This window comes from Formica exsecta, unplaced genomic scaffold, assembly GCF_003651465.1.
Source record: "Formica exsecta isolate Colony F162 unplaced genomic scaffold, ASM365146v1 scaffold1000, whole genome shotgun sequence".
NCBI lineage: Eukaryota > Metazoa > Arthropoda > Insecta > Hymenoptera > Formicidae > Formica > Formica exsecta.
Window position 1 is genome coordinate 27,007 of NW_021848340.1, and position 22,524 is coordinate 49,530.

The 22,524-nt window shown below is 40.9% G+C and overlaps 1 protein-coding gene across 2 annotated transcripts in view; it reads right to left on the minus strand.

Annotated features, from left to right (window-relative positions):
• Nucleotides 1-88: 88 nt before the first annotated feature.
• LOC115246177 (serine/threonine-protein phosphatase 2A regulatory subunit B'' subunit beta-like) overlaps nt 89-22,524 on the minus strand; it is a 36,902-nt gene continuing 14,466 nt past the window's right edge. Inside the window, exons 2-9 of one of the 2 annotated variants that reach the window (XM_029824840.1) lie at nt 8,971-9,148; nt 8,349-8,592; nt 8,076-8,253; nt 7,862-7,988; nt 7,545-7,718; nt 2,292-2,374; nt 1,573-1,611; nt 1,051-1,184 (exon numbers count right to left, since the gene is read on the minus strand). In XM_029824840.1, coding sequence (XP_029680700.1) covers nt 1,590-1,611; nt 2,292-2,374; nt 7,545-7,718; nt 7,862-7,988; nt 8,076-8,253; nt 8,349-8,592; nt 8,971-9,148 — 1,006 coding nt within the window. In that variant the 3' untranslated portion in view covers nt 1,051-1,184; nt 1,573-1,589. Of the gene's footprint in view, nt 1,185-1,572; nt 1,612-2,291; nt 2,375-7,544; nt 7,719-7,861; nt 7,989-8,075; nt 8,254-8,348; nt 8,593-8,970; nt 9,149-22,524 lie in introns of both variants that reach the window. The other variant, XM_029824831.1, reaches the window with a different exon arrangement.

The window sequence follows — 22,524 nt, forward strand, 5'->3', positions numbered from 1 at the left end:
GCGCCAACTTTAGGAAAACGGCGGAAGCAAAGTTGTACACCTAATATATATATATATATATATACATATCTCAATATTTAATATATACGCTAATATATGTATATATACCCCAAATGTACATAATTTAATATGTTAAAATATATACTTGACATTGAGTGTATTTGATAATCTACTAAACAACTGTGTAGAAGAAATATCACTTTTGAATAGAAGGGCATGTGATCAATGTTACATGGGGACTTTCCTTTAAAAAAACTATTAATATAGATAGATTAAAAATATAGTTCTGTAATATAAACAATGCAAAAAAAAAAATATCCGGCACATCGTGTTGCACTCTTGCAGCTTTATAAATACATAATACGCGCGCATGCAGTCTTTAGAATCATATCATTTAACCACAGATGTCTATACTAAACTAGATTACTAATATGTCACCATTAGAAGAGCATAACTTGCGTCCGATAGAGTTTCTGGTGTACCAGAGAAAATGGCTGCCGCTGGCACATTTAAAATAATTATTGCGTGTGATATTCAACAAGTTTTTTAATAATTATTGTTTAGATCTAACAAATTAAATATAAATTATTAAAATAAGTGTAAATTATTAAAATAATAGTTATTTTAATTCAATTTTTTGTCATAAACTGTCAAACTGTCAAACGACATAAACTGACAAACTGTCAAACAACACGAGTGAAGCAAGTCACACGAACGAGTGAAGCAAGTCACATATCTTTTGTTTTTACAAAAGATTTTCTTTGGCCACACTGACACATACCGACGCTGTAAATAAACTCACACAAATGACACATTTCACACAGGACCGCCGTCATTTTCTCTCATATAACCGGAAACTTCATGCGACGCAAGTCCGAAGCCTCAATTAGTAATCTAGTTTAATATAGACATCTGCGCGTTTAATAGATTGTGTTTTGATAATGTCATAACATTTTCTGTTATTTCTCGATTTTTCTCTCTCACTATATTATTAAAAATTGTCGAAAAATTAATCGTCGCTGTCTGCGTAATCATCACTATCGTTGCTATCTTCATGCCTCAATTGTTGTTGCGCACAAACATTCGATGTATTCATTAATGAATTTGCATTCTTGATCATGTCCACCGAGTCATCCGAAGAATCCACATTTGGCAATAATTCCCATGAGACAATATTGTGTGACCTATGAACAAGCAAAATTGCGAAATATTAAAGATATATTTCTTTTACTTTGAGAAAATTATTTAAATATTTAACCACAAACAAATTTTGTATGCTCATAAAGAATTATTTTTGTTATGAAGTCATTGTACTAATAATTTCATAAAAACTCAAATATTAATCAATAGTATAAAAAATTTTATATACTCAAATATCATCTTGACAAAAAGATAGAGTTTGCAAAGAAGAAGAATATACATATTTATAAATCATGATACTAAAAAAGTCATAAAATAAATATAAATTATGTGTCACACAAAAGTAAAATAATATAAATTTAATGCATTTTTACGCATTAATTTATATATGTGCATGCATTTTTGCATCATGCTTTTTATTTTTTTACTTACTGAGCTGTAGATGATGGTTACATTTCATCATCACACAGCCTGCAAAAAATTCATGATTGTTATGATCATAGTAGAAAAGAAATATACAGGGTGACCCGCAATGATCGCCCACTAAGTACATAGCGTTATTCCTTATCAAAAACTGAGTCGAAAAGTCCTGAACCATTTTTTTTTATAACGCTTAATAAAGGAGTTATTATTGAGTAAAGTCGGGCCAACCAGCGCTGATCTTTAGCCGGGCGCACGTCGGTGAGCCGCGCGCCTGATAGTGTACGCCGCCGAGCGCTCACGCACATTATCATGCGCGCGGCTTACCGACGTGCGCCCGGCTAAAGCTCGGCGCTAATCGGCCCGACTTTACTCAATAATAACTCCTTTATTAAACGTTATAAAAAAAATGGTTCAGGACTTTTCGACTCAGTTTTTGGTAAGGAATAACACTATGTACTTAGTGGGCGGTCATTGCAGGTCACCCTGTATAATATATACATGTTAGTCAACGTGAAATATTTACAATACATGCAATAGATAAGAATTGACATCGGAAACATAAATAATATGTAATTATGTGTAATATTTAAATTTAAAACAATACAAGATAAGCTATATGATATTTTATAATTGATAGTGTATAATATACCAAGTGTAAAGTGCAAATGCGTGATTTAAAACTCGCAGATTCATGATAGTTCGTATTTTGAAATATAAATAACACTTACATTTGTTCCGGTTGTTCATTGCCACTTTCTTCGGCAACCAATAATTCGTACTCTTCTGCTGCGAAACGATCCCAATCCGAAAGCTATAGCAAAAATAAAACATATTTTTGACACTTGCATTAATAAGTATAAATCATCACAAGATTATTTCTATAATAAATAATCTATCAATTTGTTGGCTTTTGTGTATGTGTATGTAGGGGAAAGTTGGATCAAACCGGGTAGGCGGGTCAAACCGGGTACCCCTGCATTCTGTACATATTAGAGAGTATATCATATTAGTTTTGATCGGCACTTTGTACGCCGGAATATACAACCGCCGTATTTGTTACTTTCCTTGTGTTTGGGCAAAACCGGGTACTTACACATCTCATGTAATGAAAAGAGGAAGAACTGTTATCCTGACTTTGTGTTCCTACAAAAAGCAGTTGAAAACGAAAACTAACACTCAGAAAAAAAACTACTAAAAAAAAGCTTTTTGAGATCCTTAAAGTTAAAAAGTTAAATAAGGAAGTCCTGCAGCAATGTCGAACTCATACAATTACGAAAAACTGTGAAACACATGTTTGATCATTTCGAGGGGCATTTTTAAAGGAGTTTGTGGGGAGATCGCCGCCCCCAAAGAGATCTTCCGGGGGAACCCCAACTCAAAAATCTCGACTCTGGGACTCCATATATTGTAGTATGTCATTTGAAAGGCATAAAATAAAAACATTTTTGGCGCAAATCGGAGGTTGATACGTTGACCCATTCGGGACTTATTTAGGGTCAAAATTCTAATTTTCTAGCTAATTTTCAAAAAATTATTACTCTCATTTGAGACCTCTTAAAAAAACGTTTGACGTGTGAAAAATCTTAATATTTTTAAATCCTTTCCATTAAAAACATTCAGATTTGACCTTGGGATTTTTTCAGGTCGAGAAGGACACCCTAATCCAAAGTTGTTAAATTTAAGATGACACCATATTTGACAGATTTTGGAAAACTAAGAAATTAGTTTTTTATTATGGCCTTTTCAAAAATCTTGTTTACACCAAGGGCCGAAAAAAGGATCTCTTACCTCTTGTCATTATTGAAAAATAATCGTTTTTCTTTTTTTCCAATGATCTTATGATCTCTGAATGAGGGGAGAGAGGGAAAGCAAACGTACAAAGTTTTTCTAATTGTGGCCATCAAACATTAATTTTAAAATTATGCATAAGAAAACAATTTTTTTCGATATTGACAGAAGTTAAGAGTTCCTTTTTCGGACACTCTCAATGCAAAGGGGATTTTTTAAAAGTACACGGCCATAGCGAAAAACGAATTCTTTTCCAGTTTTTCGAAATTTGTCAAATATAGTGTCGTCTTAAATTTAATAGTTTTTTGAGTGTCCTTTTTGATCTGAAAAAACCCCAAGTTCAAATCTGAATTTTTTTATGAAAAAGATTAAAAAGACGATTTAAAAAGACGAACACTTTTTACACTTTAAGAATTTTTTAAGATTTTCCAAATGGAAGTAACGATTTTTTTAAAAATTGGCGAACTTTAATCCCAGATAATTCTTAAACGAGTCAACATATCAACCTTCGGTTTCAGCCAAAACAATTATTTTATGCCTTTTCAAACGAGGTACTATAATATGGGGAATTCCATTTGAAATTTTTAAATTAGGGTACTCTTGTGACTCCATTCCCTTGCGGGGCGGGGGGGGGGCGGACAAACCTCCAACCTCCTTTAAAAGAGTAGCCTCTCGAAATGATCGAACACATGTTTCACTGTTTTTCGTAATTTTGAATCGTTTTCGAAATATAGGGGATGGGAGCGGACGTTAGAAACATCCGGTATATGCAAGATGTTTCATTCAAGTCAAGACACCCATATATCTAAAAAAAAGTAGCACAATTTTAAAAATGTATTAACAAAAGTTATTTGGTTTTAAGAGAGACTTCTTGCGATGAGCACGATTTTATTCCAGATGGAAATGTGTTTCCCAGATTTCAAGATCATCATTCTTTTTCTAAATGTAACTATCTTAATTTTTTTACATAAATCGATTCCTCGAAATATTTGACGTAAAAGAATTGCAAGGGTAAAATAGTCAAAAAATGAATGTCTTGCGAGATATTTTTAATCTGATATATATTAATACAAAATATGAAATATCGTGTAAATGTTCAATTTTTTAATAATTTTACTTTAATATTTTTATACATAAAATAATGAAATCAATCAATTGATGTAAAGAAAACATACCCTTGTTATTAAAAGAATATGTAATTAACAATGTGCAACCACATATTCTTTCTTAAAAATAACTCTAAGTTTTTTACATTAGTTGATTGATCTCATTATTCTATACAAAGTGTTAAGATTTGCAGATGTCGACAAAAAATTTAATTTCTATTTAAGCGAGTAAAAAGAATATGGTAAATATGGGACATAAATATATTAAATATAAACAGAACTTTGTCCTATGCTTTAGATCCCTGTACCCGGTACATTCAAAAACTTCCCAGACTGATTTTTTTTTAAACGTACTAATGGCATTATTTCTCAACCAATACTGGAACTAGGTAATACCAATTTTTTTGAGTTTCCCATAATTTTTTCGTTGCGTTAGGTGAAGTAGTTTTTGAATAGTGCACATTGAAAGATTGTTTGTTCTTTTTGCATTATCACGATTTCAAGAATGGAGCAACGGGTTGCAATTAAATTTTGCTTTAAAATTGTTTTATCGAGATGTTATGGATCAACTGTTGAACCGAATTTGACGTGTTAAACCCGAGTTTTACCAATCAGGTGAATGGTTCCTTTCTCCATGATAACGCACCAGCACATTTGTCAATCGTAGTCTTCCAATTTTTGGCCAAAAAAAATGTGACCATCATCATTCATCCATCGTATTCGCCAGATTTGGCACCTACCGACCTTTTTTTTGTTCCCTAAGATAAAATTAGCAATGGAAGAGACTCGCTACGAAGATATGAAGGCAATTCAACGCGGTGTGACGGAACATTTAAATGCAATTTTCCAAAAGGAGTTTTCCGGCTCTATGAATGTTCTACTGATTGCATGGCGAAAGGGGGAATGTATGTAGAAAAGTAAATAATAAAATTTTATTTACGTGTAGAATTCAATTTTTTATTGCATCAGTCTGGGAACTTTTTGAATGCATCGGGAATGCCAAGATAAAGAGCATATAAATAAATAGATAGCAAATTTTTCTTCCTTGCGCATTCGTGCGTTTCTCTCAGCGATTACGCGATTGCACATGCGCGAGGGAGGAAAATGTGCCCCCTTTACTTCACTTATCTTGACACACAGTAAGATAAAGCTCTATCTATATTTAATAATATCTATGATATGGGACGACGAGATGGCTCAGTAACAGAGTGATTGTCTACTGAAAAAGAGATCCTGGATCGAGTCCTGTACCCCTATTCTGTAACTTTTAACGACAAATTCGCTATCGTTACGCGTCGTAGCGCAGTTATTTTCCGAAACGTTTTAGCTGCGCACCGACACGTAATGATAACGACATTGTCATTACGAAATTAGAGAATACGTTTACTGGTAAGGCTCCGATATTTTTCCTCTACTCGAGAAAGGTTTATAGATTATAAAAAAATGAATATTTTCCACGATATTTCATATTTTATGCCAAAATATATCAGATTAAAATATAAAAAATCTAGCAAACCATTTTTGACTATTCTATCCTTATCATTTTTTACGTCAAATATTGCGAGTAATCGATTTATGTAAAAAATTAGAATAGTTCCATTTAAGAAAAGAATGATAACCTTGAAATCTCGAAACTGTCTTCATCTAGAATAAAACCATGTTCACCACAAGACGTCCCCTTCAAAACTACACACACATACAAATAACTTTTCTCTAATACATTTTTTTAAATTTAGTGTTTTTTAAATATTTGGATAAAGATTTTGGTCTTAACTTGAATGAAATAAACATCTTGTATATACATGACGAAAATATATAAATATTGTGAATAAATATTGTTTCGTAATTTATACTCGGTATATACAGGATGTTTCCTAATAAGTGGGAAGTATTGGATTCAGGACACAAAAATAAGAAAAAAAAATCATAAAAATATATGTCCGATATGACCTTGTTTCCAAGTTACAGTCTGTGTTATTTTCCAATAGAGTTAAGATGGAATACAGTTCGCGGAAATTTTTGCGCATATAAGAGTCCAACTCTGACTGCATTACCATCGGAAAATCCATACATGAGATGCATGTCTGCTATTTCATTGACTTATTTTTTTTTTTTTTAGTTACAATTTTCCACAAATATCTATACTAAACTAAATTGCTAACATGTCATTATAAGAATAGCATAACTTGCGTTCGATAGGGTTTTTGGTATGAGAGAAAATGGCCGCCACATTTAAAATAATTATTGCGTGTGATATTCAACAAAGTTTTTTAATAATTTTTGTTTAGATCTAACAAATTAAATATAAATTAAATATAAAATAAGTGTAAATAATTAAAATAATAGTTATTTTAATTAAATTTTTTGTTATAAACTGTTAAACTGTCAAACGATACGAGTGAAGCAAGTCACACATCTTTTGTTTTTACAAAAGATTTTCTTTGACCACATTGACACACACCGACGCTGTAAATAAAACTCACACAAATGACACGCTTTACACACAGCATCGTCATTTTCTCTCATACAATTGGAAACTTCATACGACACAAGTCCGAAGCCTCAATTAGCAATCTAGTTTAGTATAGACATTTGTGCAATTTTTCACTTGAAATGTAAACTATTGCGTTAATAGCTAACATACGATATACAAATACTTTTATCTTCACTGATTGTAAGCATAAGATACGAACCGTACCACTTACAACACAAGTAACACGTATTTATATTTACAGATTAGCAAGACCTCAATAAGTTCTACAAATCTTGCAGATAAACAGCAAATCGATATCCAAGTTTGCTATCTTAATTCTGTTAAAAAATAAAACAGGCTGTAACTCGGAAACAAGATCATATCGGATATATGTTTATGCGAACTTTTTTTTTTATTTTTGTGTCCTGAATCCACCACTGCAATACTTGCCAATTATTAGGAAACACCCTACATGTATAATCATAATTTTCCTAATTTTTAACAACCGAAAGTAATATCTGTGATCCTGACATTATTAATCAAAAGTTTGACTATCGAATTTAGGAAATGTTTCCCAAATAAATATTTAGGAAAATGTTAAAATAAGTACGCACTTCATGACCGTCAGCGTCGTGATCTCTCGTCGAAGCAAAAGGATCCCTTTGCTCATGATCCAAATATTTTTCCAGATTAAAGAAGGTATCAAAGAATATGGACGTCATTTTACATTTTTTCAAGTCACTCAATGATATCTTGCCTGGTGTTACCGGGTGAATCATATCTAACATCTGAAGCATATTATATTTTTTTTTACATTTTATTATAATGTCTTATTCAATTCATACTTTTCAATACTATTTTAAAGTTTGAAATTTAGAATGTAGAACTATAAAAACATACAGATACTCTATAAACAGACTTATAATTTTACCTGACAAAGACAATCTTCAAAAGGCAATGTTTCCAGACCAATCGCTTCCATTCGACGTAATTGCTCTTCATAGAAGTATTCTAATTCATACATCGACAAATAACCATCACCGTCAAGATCCATGCATCTATCAATAAAAAATGTAACGAATGCTACAAACTAAGAGCATTACTAAATACTATTATCTCTCACATGACTAATGCGGAAAAATTACCTAAACCAATATTCAATGGCAGTGGGATGATTTTTATCTTCCTCGCTAAGAAGAAACCATACAAATTCCGTGTAACTCATCTTATCTTCTAATAGTTGTGCATTGTTGCCACTCTTTACTCTATTACCCCTCGTCACGGCACCGCTAAATATGCGTTCGATCATTCGAGCTGACAATGCTGAAGATAAATCAAATTGGCAAAAATTTGAAATAAGATACATTGGCGTGTATTATATACATATTCATTCGTGTATTATAAACATATTCTCTCACCATGATCATTATGCCTTGTTAGATCCATTTTATCTATGAAAAGATCGTGGTCGCGATCTAATTCCCAAAATTTGCAATATATTACATAAAAATGTTCATAACTGAAGTAGGCTGTAACTTGATTGATATCTTCCTCGTGCTCAAGTACAGCAATCACTGCTAACAAATTGCTTCTCCTTAATTCCGCTAATGAAATTTTGCCACTCCAACTTCGATTTACACAATAAAATATCCTAGCAATCACCTACAATTATATTTATATATAAGTATATCTGTGAACGATTGCTTTTATTTATGACTTATATGAGAACACGAAACATTTCTTTGAAAATCACAACTAAATTATTCTTCGAAAACAACTAAATGTAAAAATTTTATATTATTTAAATTTGAATTTTTAATCAATGTGTTGAATTATTTCAAAATTAGAATCACAGTTACAATACTTTTTCATTAGCTTCGGGAATTACTATTGTTTTTATTATAGTTAGAAAGAGTAATTTTAATAGATATTAAACACAAACTATACGAATCTATCGTTTAATTGCAATTTGATCATATTCAAAAAAATTTGATTAGATAAAAAATGGAATAATAAGGATATAAGCTATTCAGTACGAACCGTATGTACATAGCGGGAATGGAATTCCGTAGCTTCTTTTAAAAATGTCAATCCTGGATGCGTTTCTACTACATCTTGTACGAGTGGAATTAAATCCTCTGGGAGTATATTGTTTCGAAGTCTTCGAGTGACAATTCTGATGAATTTATTAGCTATATCCTGATGAGTAATTGTTAGGCTGCAACAAGTGACATAATATCGTACAATATTATGTTATACATACAACATTATTAAACAAAGCACAATTCTTTGCTAATAGATAGAGAAAGAGAATATTTACTCTTTATTCTACATGATGAAAATATGTCAAATTCAACATTTGTTTGTCATTTTTGCTTTATCTTATTTCTTTCAACATATAATAATATGTGAATAAACGATTTATATACAAGTTGATAGAATAGATTAGATTGACAATTAGATCGTCACAAAATCATTATTTTACATTCAGAATATAATTCTGAAGCCAAATATCATATACATATATGTATATGTATATACAGGGTGAGGCATTTATAGTGACGCGGGCATATTTTTCGGAAGTGAGATATCAAAAAATATTTTAGACAAAAGTTGCATGGTTTTGAGGGGGCCACATGATAAAAATATGGATTTGACCTTGAGTGACCTTTTCAAGGTGAGGTCAAACGTAAGTACATTTGCACACGTACTGATCTCTCATCTGTTATTGCTGACAGGTAAAATAAATAAATTGATTTCCACAAAACTTCTTCGCGCGAGCAAAACAAAAATAAACTTCGTTTCTTAAATATGTGTAAATATTAAGTTTATATTTTTATTTAAATATAATAATTAATCAACCATTTAAATTGTTATTTAAGAAAAAAATTAAATATTTTACATACAACATTTATAGTTCGTTAATATCAGCTGACCGCCGTATATCGTATTCATATACATAAGAAACAATAAAATCAGCTGTGCAGTAAAAACAGGGTGATGAAAAATTAAGTACCATAAATTTGTGATGAAAGAAGGGACCAATACAAACATTTTTAGTATAGGAACCATGGGGATCGACGACGCTTCGTTACGGCGTGACGGACGTTTAATTGAATCGTCACGACGCCTGCAAGCAACGTAGTTTGTTTGTTTGCCTCTCGTTTGTTTACCATTCGTTTGTTTACCTCTCAAGATGCTTGCAAGGTCTTTCTTCCACTCTCCCCATTTTTTCTCAGCCAAGCTGCAGTGATTACATTGTCAGTCGAGCTGTGCTACTGACAATGAAAAACGAGTAGTTGGAGTTTGTTTTCTTTGAAATCATGAACCGACTTTTGTCGGAACGTTGGCGGTCGTAACTTTGAACATTTATTGTAAACATGTCAAATTGACGGAATAAAATCATTGCATCGAAGGCGTTGTGACAATTCAATTAAATGCCCGTCACGCCGTAACGAAGCGTCGTCGACCCATGGTTCTTATACTTAAAATGCTTGTATTGTTCCCTTCTTTCATCACACAAATTTATGGTACTTACTTTTTCATCACCCTGTATATATACATGAAAATAAACTAATGTTGGGGCCCCTCGCCGAGATAAAAGGTTTTAACCTCACTCGGTTGGAGCACGCTCTTTCGGATTTCGGAGTACAGGGGAATATCGGGTGGAAATGCACTACGTAATGTCGTTCGATCACAATGTCACTTTATTCGTCACCGTATAACAGGATTCGCTAATTCAAAACTCGGTTGATCTTTCGCTAATAACGGCCACGACTCGTCTAAATTCCACAACGCGGAGACTGCCGTTCACGCGTTGGCTTCCCTCTCGGTCCCGCTCCCCCGCGGGCCGAGCTTCTCGATCCACCCAACCACGAGGTAGGGGGTTCGAGGGGGCACATACTTTCCAGTATCTTCGACGATAATACCAAAGAAACCGCGAGGCTCCGGCAATAATATCGCTAAATAATAAAATCACGACCCAAGGGCACAGCCAAATCGTCGACAGCCGAGCTTGTTCAGCAAGGTCCCGACATTTCCGCCCGTCTCGTCTTTGGACGAAGCAGAATTTAGGGTCGATCTCGAGGTTTAGGGTCCGCGCTCGAGGTTTAGGGTCATCGGAAGGGGCGCCGCCCGCCGTTCTGGTCGGCGGCGAGGCGCAGTAGATCGGCCGCTCGCCTTGAGAGGACCTAGGCGGTGGCCCAGCAGGGGAAGAGGCCTTGATGCTATCCAGCCTCTGGCTGGTCCATGGGCGAGATGAGCAACGGACAGAGCTTGGCGACTGGTCACGTCAGGCTGGATGTAGCGCCGTAATGCGAGCCAGAGCCCACTTTGCTGGCGGCTGAAGCTCGTCCTTGATGAGGACCAATGCTCCTTCTCGGAGATTGACATGGTTTTCGCCATTTCGTCAGCTGCTGAAGGTGATGGAGGTACTCCGTTGACCATCTGTTCCAAAAATGATTGCGAAGATTAGTTATAAGAGCCCAGCGAGACCAGGAGGGTCAGAGGCGCGAGAAGGCTCAGGAACGTTGATCGGGGGCTTTCCGATCAACAGATGGCCGGGAGTCAGCGCTGTTAGATCTCTCGGATTGTTGCTTAAAGGATAGAGGGGTCGAGAGTTGAGGCAAGCCTCGATCTGGCACAGAAGCATGATAAGTTCCTCAAAGGCCAGAGTGTGATCCCCGAGGATACGTCGGAGGTGGTGCTTGACCGCTTTCACACCGGCCTCCCATATCCCTCCAAAGTGAGGAGCGGAGGGCGGTATGAACTCCCACTCCGTACCGTTGGTCGCGAGTTGCTCTCGGCACTCCTTGTAGAAGTCGGCGGCTGCTTCAAACATGGCGCGAAGTTCCTTATCGGCGTCATGGAAGTTCGTTCCGTTATCGCTCCGGAGGCGACCGCAATGTCCACGTCTTGCCACGAAGCGCTTAAAGGCGGCTAAGAAGGACGCCGTTGATAGGTCCGATACAGCCTCTAAATGGATGGCTTTGGAGAACAAGCACACGAATAGACAGATATATCCTTTGAAGGACCTGTGACCTCGTCCCTTGGTGGTGCGGATCTGCATGGGTCCGGCATAGTCGACGCCTGCCGTGGAGAATGGGCGGCTTGCCCGTATCCTGTCCGCAGGAAGTCGCCCATCTGCTGCTGGGCGACGTCTGTCCTAAAGCGCGTGCAGCAAATGCACCTATGGATTACTGCGCGAACCAGCGAGTTTGCGTGGATTATCAAGTAGCGCCTCAACAATAGACTGCGAGTCAACTGCGGGCCCGCGTGAAGGGCTCTCTCATGAGCATCGTGCATTAGAAGAAGTGCCAAGTGGTTATGCTTAGCGAGAATAACCGGATGTTTCTCCTCGTAAGACAGCAAGGCGTTATGGAGCCGCCCTCCGACCCGGAGCAGGTTACTGCCATCCAGCAGAGAGCGCAGCGGTAGCAGTGATGATCTAGGGGCGGTGGTTGTCGGCGAGATAGACATTTGATCTTCTCCTTGAAGTCGTCGTGCTGCGCGATCTGTAGCCACCGGAGTCGGCATTCTTCCAGTTCAGCCGTAGTGAGTGGGCCGGTAGTTCGGATCTTTGGGGGTGATAGTCGTCTGAAAAAACGTAAGCATAGGGCTGTGACTCGAACGAGCCGGTTAAATGAGAAAAATCGGTGCAGCACTGGATTGGGCTCCGACTCCGTGGAAATCCCATAGAGCACCACGACCGGTCGCAGCTCTGAATCCTCGTGGCCTTCCTGCTGTCTCTCCTCCATTGACCACATGTGGCGGGGCGCAGTGAGCCAAGGTGGTCCAGTCCACCATAATTGGGACTCCACAAGCTCCAACGGGGTGATTCCGCAGGTCGCGACGTCTGCGGGGTTCTCTGCCGTCGGAACGTAATGCCACCGCTCCGAAGGCACCATCTTTTGGATTTTCGCGACGCGGTTCGCGACGAACGGTTTCCACCGAGACGGATGCGCATGAATCCAGGCTAGGGCAACTTTGTCGTCGGCCCATGCGTAGATAGCGGTGTCGGTAAGCCCAAGGCCGCCCGCCACTGCGATTATCAGTTGGGCCAGGAGGAAGGCTCCACATAGTTCCAGCCGATGGATTGAGAGCGGCTTCACTGGAGCCACCTTAGTTCGAGCTACCAGCAGTCATACAACGACTTCTCCTGATGACTGTCTAGTCCGCATGTACACCGCCGCTGCGTAGGCCCGATTGGAAGCATCCGAGAAGCCGTGCAGCTCAACGTTTTCGGCACTCTCCGAACCCGTCCAGCGAGGTATGAGCAATCCGTCTAACGCCAAAAGCGATGCGGCGTAGTTCAACCAGCGCCCACGGAGGCGGTCCGGGAGTGGTTGATCCCAGTCAAGACCTGCGAGCCACAAGTCCTGGAGGAAAATCTTGGCGACGAGGAATACTGGTGCAGCCCAGCCGAGTGGGTCGAACAATTTAGCAACGTCTGACGGCACAGTTCTCTTCGTACTTCTCTGCGTGGATGAGAGCACTGGTACCGCTCGCAGAGCGAGTGTCCAGTTTGGGTGACCAGACCATGCCCAACGTGCTCACGTCCTTGGGTCCGGGTACCAGGAGTTTCTCGTGCTCTCCATCAAGCGTGAGGGTGGCATTGTTGCTTGCCCATTTGCTCAGTTGGAACCCTCCGGCCATCAGGAGATCGGCGAGCTGCTGCTTGATGATGAGAGCTCGGTCAAATTGGTCGGCGCCAGCGAGGATATCGTCTACATAAGAATGCGACTGGATGGCGGTCGCTCCAAGGGGAATTGCTCGCCTTCGTCCTGCGCCAGTTGCAAGAGAGTTCGGATGGCGAGATACGGAGCCGATGCTGTCCCATATGTCACCGTAGTAAGACGGAAGTCCTGTACCTCCATCGCAGGATCCCATCGCCATAGAATCCGCTGAAGGTCAGCGTCCTCAGGATAGACGCGGATCTGTCGGAACATTTTGACTATGTCGGTGCAAACTGAAATAAACGCCAACGAGTTAACACAAGCCAGAGCTCTGATTGGAGCTTAGGCCCTGATAATAGTAGGTCATTCAGGGAGAAGCCGGTGGGGGTACGAAACGAGGCATTGAAAACGGCTCGTATTTTGCAATCGAGGTCCATAGCCTTGACCACCGCGTGATGAGGCAAGTAAAACCCTTCACTGCTTGGAACCTTGCCCCTCGGAACTCGCTCCATGTGCCCTAGCATCATATAGGCAGTCAAGAAGTCGTGGTATTTCTCTCGAAGTATTGTGTCCCGGCTTAGTCGGCGCTCCGTGCTCTGTAGCATACGGAGAGCACCGAGGCGCGAATTCCCGAGTACAATAGACGCGTCTTCCTTTCGGGGGAGACGCACTACATAGCGACATTGCGCGTCACGGAAGTATGTGTTGGTGAAATACTCTTCACAACTCGTTTCTTCCGGAGTGAGGATCCGCTCAGTGGGGACGTTCCCAGAAACGCCGCAAGTCGTCCTGAAGATCCGTTTGAATAACCGTATGATGCATGGTGGTATGAGTTTCCGTCTGCTGGGTAGAGAGAGTTCCCATGAGAACCCATCCAAATATCGTCTGGTAGGCCGTTGGAGCTCCTGGTGGTCCGCGCCTGACTCCATTGTCGAGGAGCAACCCAAAGACATCGGCTCCCAGTATGGCATCGACTGCTGCTGGTTTGGCAAAGTCGGGATCCGCCAGACTGAGCCCATCCAAGTACGACCATTCAGCCCTTGGAATCTGTCTCCCGGGGATCAAGGAACTGAGTCTGGGCAGCACGCGAAATTGCTATATAAACGGAGGGAGGTTTATCTGTGCCGACCATGAAGGAAACGGCGTGCGTGACCGTGCCAGTAGCGGTCCCCTGAAGGCCGGTGACTGCGACGTTCACTCGGCGTCGTGGTAGTTTGAGAAGCTGAGCCACTCGTTCAATGACGAACGATGCTTCCGATCCGGAGTCCAGAAGAGCTCTAACAGTAACGGAGAGTTCCGAGTCTCCAATCAATACGACTCGAGCTGTAGCGAGCAGCACAGGATGATTTGTCGCGCTGGTAAAGGCGGCAACCTTAGAGTCCGCTGCCGGCGCCGTTGCAGGATCTGGCGCAGTCATGCTTGTGCTGTTAATGGGTGTCGGGTCTTTCGGTGTCCCAGCGGTCGTCGTTTCGCTGCTCGAGCCGTGCAACATCATGTGATGCTTCTCTTGGCAAAGCCGACAGCGGTTGCTAGAGGGACAATTGGCCACGGGGTGGTCCTGACCCAGACAATTATAACAGGCGCGTTTTTTACGTACGCATTTTCGCCGTTGGTCCAACGTGAAGGCCTTGAATTTGGCGCATATTCTGAAGGGGTGTTGCTCCCGGCATAGTGGGCATGTCTTCCGTGAGTCCGTTGAATCGGAATGCGCGGAGGTTGCGTGCGTGGCTACTTCGTCCTTTCGGTTCTTCTTTGGTTTATGTGCCGACGGAGACACCAGTTGATTGGGTCTCGGGCCTGCTGCATCGAGAGCATGTACTCGAACTTGAAGGAAGTCCATCAAGTCCTTGATCCTTGGGAACTCCTGGCTTGTACTCAATGAGGATTCCCATAAGAGGTTCAAAGCGGAATCTAACTTCTCTACCAACAAGTGTACGAACCAGTCGTCCCAGTGTTCGACTGGACGACCCAATGATTGAAAGGAACGAGAGGCTTGGTTAATCATCGTGATGAGTCCCTTGATTTCGGAAGCGGATGCCTTGAAAACCGGGGGACTCGACAACACAGCTCGCATGTGACTGGCCAGTAAAATTCGCTTGTTATCGTACCTGGTGACAAGTTCTTCCCAGGCTAGAGTGTATTCCGCTGACGACATCTCGATGTTTGCGATGGCCGCCGCAGCCTCACCGCTGAGGCTCGCCCTCAGGTATTGGAGTTTTTGCACCGGCGCCAAACCCTCCACTTCGTGAACCAGTGACTTGAAGAGATTTCGAAATCCTTCCCAAGACAGCTGATCTCCAGAAAACGTAGGAAGGTGTATTCTAGGCAGTTGGATCTGTTTAATAATGCTGTTTGAGTTAGATGGTTCACTATGAAGGCGGGGGTGTCGCCTTATACTAATTTTGCTGGCAACCTGGACTTGATCACAAGGTAATTTTCTTCCGTTGACGAAAACAGATTCAGCTTGAAGTAGTCAGTTTTGTCGATACCCTCTAATCCCGCAAGGACATCGTGGGTGTCCAGGAATTTCTTCCAGTATGTCTCAAAGAGTTCGAGACGAGCCTTTATGTATTGCAACGTTAACTTGTCTTTTCCTACCTTGAGCAGATATTTCCAGAACCTGTCAATGTAGCTCTTGGTATGGAGCTGTCTCTTGATAACTGCCTCCATCGGGATGAGTCACAGGATTCAAACGGAGCCTATGCTGTGGGCCACCCCTCGAATTCCAGTTCCGGAGCACCAAAATTGATCACCGTCAACACGAGAACCGCAGACTCATTGCCTTCGGAGCAGGAGAGACGCACGCAGACGAGACGCCAGCGGGGCAAGCGATGTGCAGCCCGTGGGTGCGGCGCCTGCAGGGCGAGTGGCGCGCAGCTCGTGGGTGCGGCGCCTGCGGAGCGGGAGACGCACCGCTCTTGGGTGCGACGCCTGCGGAGCGGGAGACGCGCAGCTTTTGGGCGCGACGTCTGCGGAGCGAGAGACGCGCGGTTTGCGGGCGCGACGTCTGCGGAGCGAGAGGCGCGCGGTACCCTGTGCTATGCTAGCTGGGATGGAAAGTCCGTGGATGATGCAATTCGCCGGCCGGCACACTTGCACTGCGATGATCCGATGCAGTAACACTTCCCCGCTTAAACCCTCACACTCGCGAGGCAATTGCAACCCGCGTAAAGAAATATCCGGCTCGAAGGACCAAGAATGTTGGGGCCTCGCCGAGATAAAAGGTTTTCACCTCACTCGGTTGGAGTCCGCTCTTTCGGATTTCGGAGTACGGGGGAATATCGGGTGGAAATGCACTACGAAATGTCGTTCGATCACAATGTCACTTTATTCGTCACCGTATAACAGGATTCGCGAATTCAAAACTCGGTCGATCTTTCGCTAATAACGGCCACGGCTCGTCTAAATTCCACAACGCGGAGACTGCCGTTCACGCGTTGGCTTCCCTCTCGGTCCCGCTCCCCCGCGGGCCGAGCTTCTCGATCCACCCAACCACGAGGTAGGGGGTTCGAGGGGGCACATACTTTCCAGTATCTTCGACGATAATACCAAAGAAACCGCGAGGCTCCGGCAATAATATCGCTAAATAATAAAATCACGACCCAAGGGCACAGCCAAATCGTCGACAGCCGAGCTTGTTCAGCAAGGTCCCGACATTTCCGCCCGTCTCGTCTTTGGACGAAGCAGAATTTAGGGTCGATCTCGAGGTTTAGGGTCCGCGCTCGAGGTTTAGGGTCATCGGAAGGGGCGCCGCCCGCCGTTCTGGTCGGCGGCGAGGCGCAGTAGATCGGCCGCTCGCCTTGAGAGGACCTAGGCGGTGGCCCAGCAGGGGAAGAGGCCTTGATGCTATCCAGCCTCTGGCTGGTCCATGGGCGAGATGAGCAACGGACAGAGCTTGGCGACTGGTCACGTCAGGCTGGATGTAGCGCCGTAATGCGAGCCAGAGCCCACTTTGCTGGCGGCTGAAGCTCGTCCTTGATGAGGACCAATGCTCCTTCTCGGAGATTGACATGGTTTTCGCCATTTCGTCAGCTGCTGAAGGTGATGGAGGTACTCCGTTGACCATCTGTTCCAAAAATGATTGCGAAGATTAGTTATAAGAGCCCAGCGAGACCAGGAGGGTCAGAGGCGCGAGAAGGCTCAGGAACGTTGATCGGGGGCTTTCCGATCAACAGATGGCCGGGAGTCAGCGCTGTTAGATCTCTCGGATTGTTGCTTAAAGGATAGAGGGGTCGAGAGTTGAGGCAAGCCTCGATCTGGCACAGAAGCATGATAAGTTCCTCAAAGGCCAGAGTGTGATCCCCGAGGATACGTCGGAGGTGGTGCTTGACCGCTTTCACACCGGCCTCCCATATCCCTCCAAAGTGAGGAGCGGAGGGCGGTATGAACTCCCACTCCGTACCGTTGGTCGCGAGTTGCTCTCGGCACTCCTTGTAGAAGTCGGCGGCTGCTTCAAACATGGCGCGAAGTTCCTTATCGGCGTCATGGAAGTTCGTTCCGTTATCGCTCCGGAGGCGACCGCAATGTCCACGTCTTGCCACGAAGCGCTTAAAGGCGGCTAAGAAGGACGCCGTTGATAGGTCCGATACAGCCTCTAAATGGATGGCTTTGGAGAACAAGCACACGAATAGACAGATATATCCTTTGAAGGACCTGTGACCTCGTCCCTTGGTGGTGCGGATCTGCATGGGTCCGGCATAGTCGACGCCTGCCGTGGAGAATGGGCGGCTTGCCCGTATCCTGTCCGCAGGAAGTCGCCCATCTGCTGCTGGGCGACGTCTGTCCTAAAGCGCGTGCAGCAAATGCACCTATGGATTACTGCGCGAACCAGCGAGTTTGCGTGGATTATCAAGTAGCGCCTCAACAATAGACTGCGAGTCAACTGCGGGCCCGCGTGAAGGGCTCTCTCATGAGCATCGTGCATTAGAAGAAGTGCCAAGTGGTTATGCTTAGCGAGAATAACCGGATGTTTCTCCTCGTAAGACAGCAAGGCGTTATGGAGCCGCCCTCCGACCCGGAGCAGGTTACTGCCATCCAGCAGAGAGCGCAGCGGTAGCAGTGATGATCTAGGGGCGGTGGTTGTCGGCGAGATAGACATTTGATCTTCTCCTTGAAGTCGTCGTGCTGCGCGATCTGTAGCCACCGGAGTCGGCATTCTTCCAGTTCAGCCGTAGTGAGTGGGCCGGTAGTTCGGATCTTTGGGGGTGATAGTCGTCTGAAAAAACGTAAGCATAGGGCTGTGACTCGAACGAGCCGGTTAAATGAGAAAAATCGGTGCAGCACTGGATTGGGCTCCGACTCCGTGGTGTTGGGGCCTCGCCGAGATAAAAGGTTTTCACCTCACTCGGTTGGAGTCCGCTCTTTCGGATTTCGGAGTACGGGGGAATATCGGGTGGAAATGCACTACGAAATGTCGTTCGATCACAATGTCACTTTATTCGTCACCGTATAACAGGATTCGCGAATTCAAAACTCGGTCGATCTTTCGCTAATAACGGCCACGGCTCGTCTAAATTCCACAACGCGGAGACTGCCGTTCGCGCGTTGGCCTCCCCCTCGGTCCCGCTTCCCCGCGGGCCGAGCTTCTCGATCCACCCAACCACGAGATAGGGGGTTCGAGGGGACACATACCTTCCAGTACCTTCGACGATAACACCAAAGAAACCGCGAGGCTCCGGCAATAATATCGCTAAATAATAGAATCACGACCCAAGGGCACAGCCAAATCGTCGACAGCCGAGCTTGTTCGGCAAGGTCCCGACAACTAATAAAGGCTCTTATGAATATATCATAGGAAGAAAGGAAAAGGCAATTAAGAGCCAGCGCGGTAATTTGTGCAGATATGTTTTATTACAATCAAATCATTGCTACAATGATTAGAATCAAAACATACGCTTTTTATGATTATGCTTATCATCATTTAGTTAAAATGTCAATGTAATTTGATTGTAATAAAACCTTATATAATATTATAAAAACAAATTTGTAAATATCAAAGGAATATAGCTTCAATAACTTTAATTTTAACAAACATTGTCGAAGTCACAATCCTGAGTAAACTCCAAAAGATCTTAGCCGTCGCACGTTGTTTATTAAAAAGATATAAACAAATATAGTCTATGTAAAGCAAGGTCAAACGTAGATTGACGGTGACAAATTCAATGCTGGATACAATTTATATGAATATTATTATCCATACTACACTGTATGTCACAGAGACATACATAGACACAGCATAGAGCATAGATAAAAAGGGAAGAGGAAGAAAGAGAGCAAGGGTGGGAGATTTAAGGAGGAAAGGACAGCAAGGAAAAAAAAAGGAGAGAGAAGAATGGGGAGAAAAGAAAAAGACAAAAGGAGAAGAAAGCAAAAAAAAGGGAGAGGAAAAAAGAAAGAAGAAGAAGGGAGAGAGAGAAATAAACATACAGATTTTTATATAGTATTTAAAAATATAAAAACAAAAAAATTAATATTTAGGCGGAGGAGAGGCTCTAGATAAGCTTGCAACTTTCCAGCGAAGTGAGATCTATCCACAACCAGCCGGTGCTCTTAATGTGACAAGACTCAGTTAGCTTATTGTTAGTCTGTTCAAAACAGATTTCGCCGTGTCTGCTACAAATTTTTGTCAGTAGAAAGGCTACGAATTTATTAGAGTCTGTTCATTTTGATTATATTGACGGACTGTCAGCAGAACTGTAACAAAGGTTGTTGATATAACCTAACAGCATATTGACAGCAGAAACCAAGCAGGATTTGCAGTCATCTGCAACTCTTGCTCGGTTTCTGCTGCCAATCTGCCGTCAAAATGCGCACAAGTAGATCTTGCTCGACCTTTGCCGCTAATCGAATTGTGTCAGTAGACTCTGCCGGTGAATCATAAGCTTAATATGGACACAATTGATGTTAATTTGTTAGCAATTTCTGAAAATCTAAATCTGTTACCAATCTGTTGGCATATTGCACGCATTTTGTTTACTGGAGATCTACTCTGTAGGATAAATAGCTTGTCAAGTGTGTCGAAAACAGACTTTGCAAAGTATCTATTTTGCAAAAATTAATTCTGCAAAAAAAACTATAGATTGCATGTAAAATTTGTTATATCAAAAGATTTAAGTAATATTATCTGTGGCAGAGGAACTGATGTATCTGTAAGACGTTTTCATTTCTCAACTTAATAAATAATTACTTAAAAACGGAATTTGCTGACTAGAAGAATATATTAGGTGACTGAATGGGAATCGCACTCAAGTTTTTCGTTTTTCACTATTCTTATAATACAATTTCATAATCTCAAAAAAGTATCAATATGTTTAACAAAGATATAGTCTTTTAAACAAAAATTTGGCAATATAATGAATAATATTTTCAAATATCGAAACGTGATTACAAAACGAAAATCACCACGCATTTCTTTCCATAAGCTTCCTTTTTTTTTTATGAGCACGGTATTGAGATCCACAAAATTTTGGGAATGATTCATTGTCTAATCCAAGTAATGTTCATATTTAAGAGTACTGTATGGATGTCGAAAATCAATTTAAATAAATGATTCAGGAGTAATGTATTTATAAATCAATTGCAATAAAATTTTGAAATTTCAAAAATATAATAAAAACTTTGTATATTTACTAGCTCTAATAATTTCTAGCCCGCCAAGTTATTTTTTTATTAATCATATGTATAAATAATTATACATATATAATAAAATATGAATATATAATAATATAAAATGGATAATATAAAAATGTGTATGAGTAATTTAAATATCAATTTGTTATTAATAAATGTTAGTTCACTTTTTTACAAAAATTTGTTCAATCAATAACAGTTTCATCACATATTTCCATTTCATTAGGCAGAAAAGAATTATTTTAAGACTGCCCGAATATTTTGGCATAATGTTATTTAGCGATTGCCTGTTGCTTATTCGCAATGGGTGATTTTATTGTCTCGTTTTTGGTTAGATTTTCGAAAGGGAGCGCTTAGCGACATAATCACAGATGGTCGTTTCGCTTGATTCATGGCAGCACGGCCCAAATGTAACTAAAGAGGCTTCAAAATGAAGTTCTTCGGTTTTATTGTCGCATGATATCCGATCATTTGTTGAATTCGCAGTTTCAGCATTTCACTTTTTATTTTAAGTCAAATAAAATTATAGCCTCACGGGCTATAGTTATATAACATTATTATTGCACGCAAATATCGTATTTTTTCCTTAACATATTCAGTAATTTCTATTGTATATGCTGTTGTGTTTCTGCTCGAAATTCCATTCATACAGGTTTATAAAATCGCGATGAAGCAGGTTTAGGATTCTGCCATAATACCAATTTCTGATTACATTTGATAGAGCAGAGAGCAACAGTTGCAGAGAAACTAGGGATGTAATAAATAAACTGCCGTCATCAAAATTTTCGTCAAGAATTAATTATTTGTTCCATTTAGAATTGAAAGAACCATTCAATCCTCTCTTAAAAATTAATTTAAGCTGTTTGGGGTCCTCAATATACAGGGTGGTCCTCGTAACGGTCGCTACGATTTTTAAGGCACTTACAATAATCTGACATAAAAAAGTCATAAACAGAAATTTATCAGTTTCTAACCGGCAACAAATTGCAATAATAAAAATTGACCAAACATTTTTTTTCCATAAAAAAGCAAGGTCACCTTCAATTTTTTAAATGGAACTGCCCACTTGTTATTGCACATTTTTGTAGCTTATCTCGAGAGCTTTCAAAACACTATAATAAAGTATTTTTTCATTAAGTACTTTTTGAGTTATTTTATATTTTAATCTGACATATTTTGATATAAAAATTAAAATATCTCGTAAAATATTTAGTTTTCGATAATCTTACCGTAATACTTTTATGTACAAAATAATGAGACAAATCAATCAGTAAAAAAAAATAATTGTTTT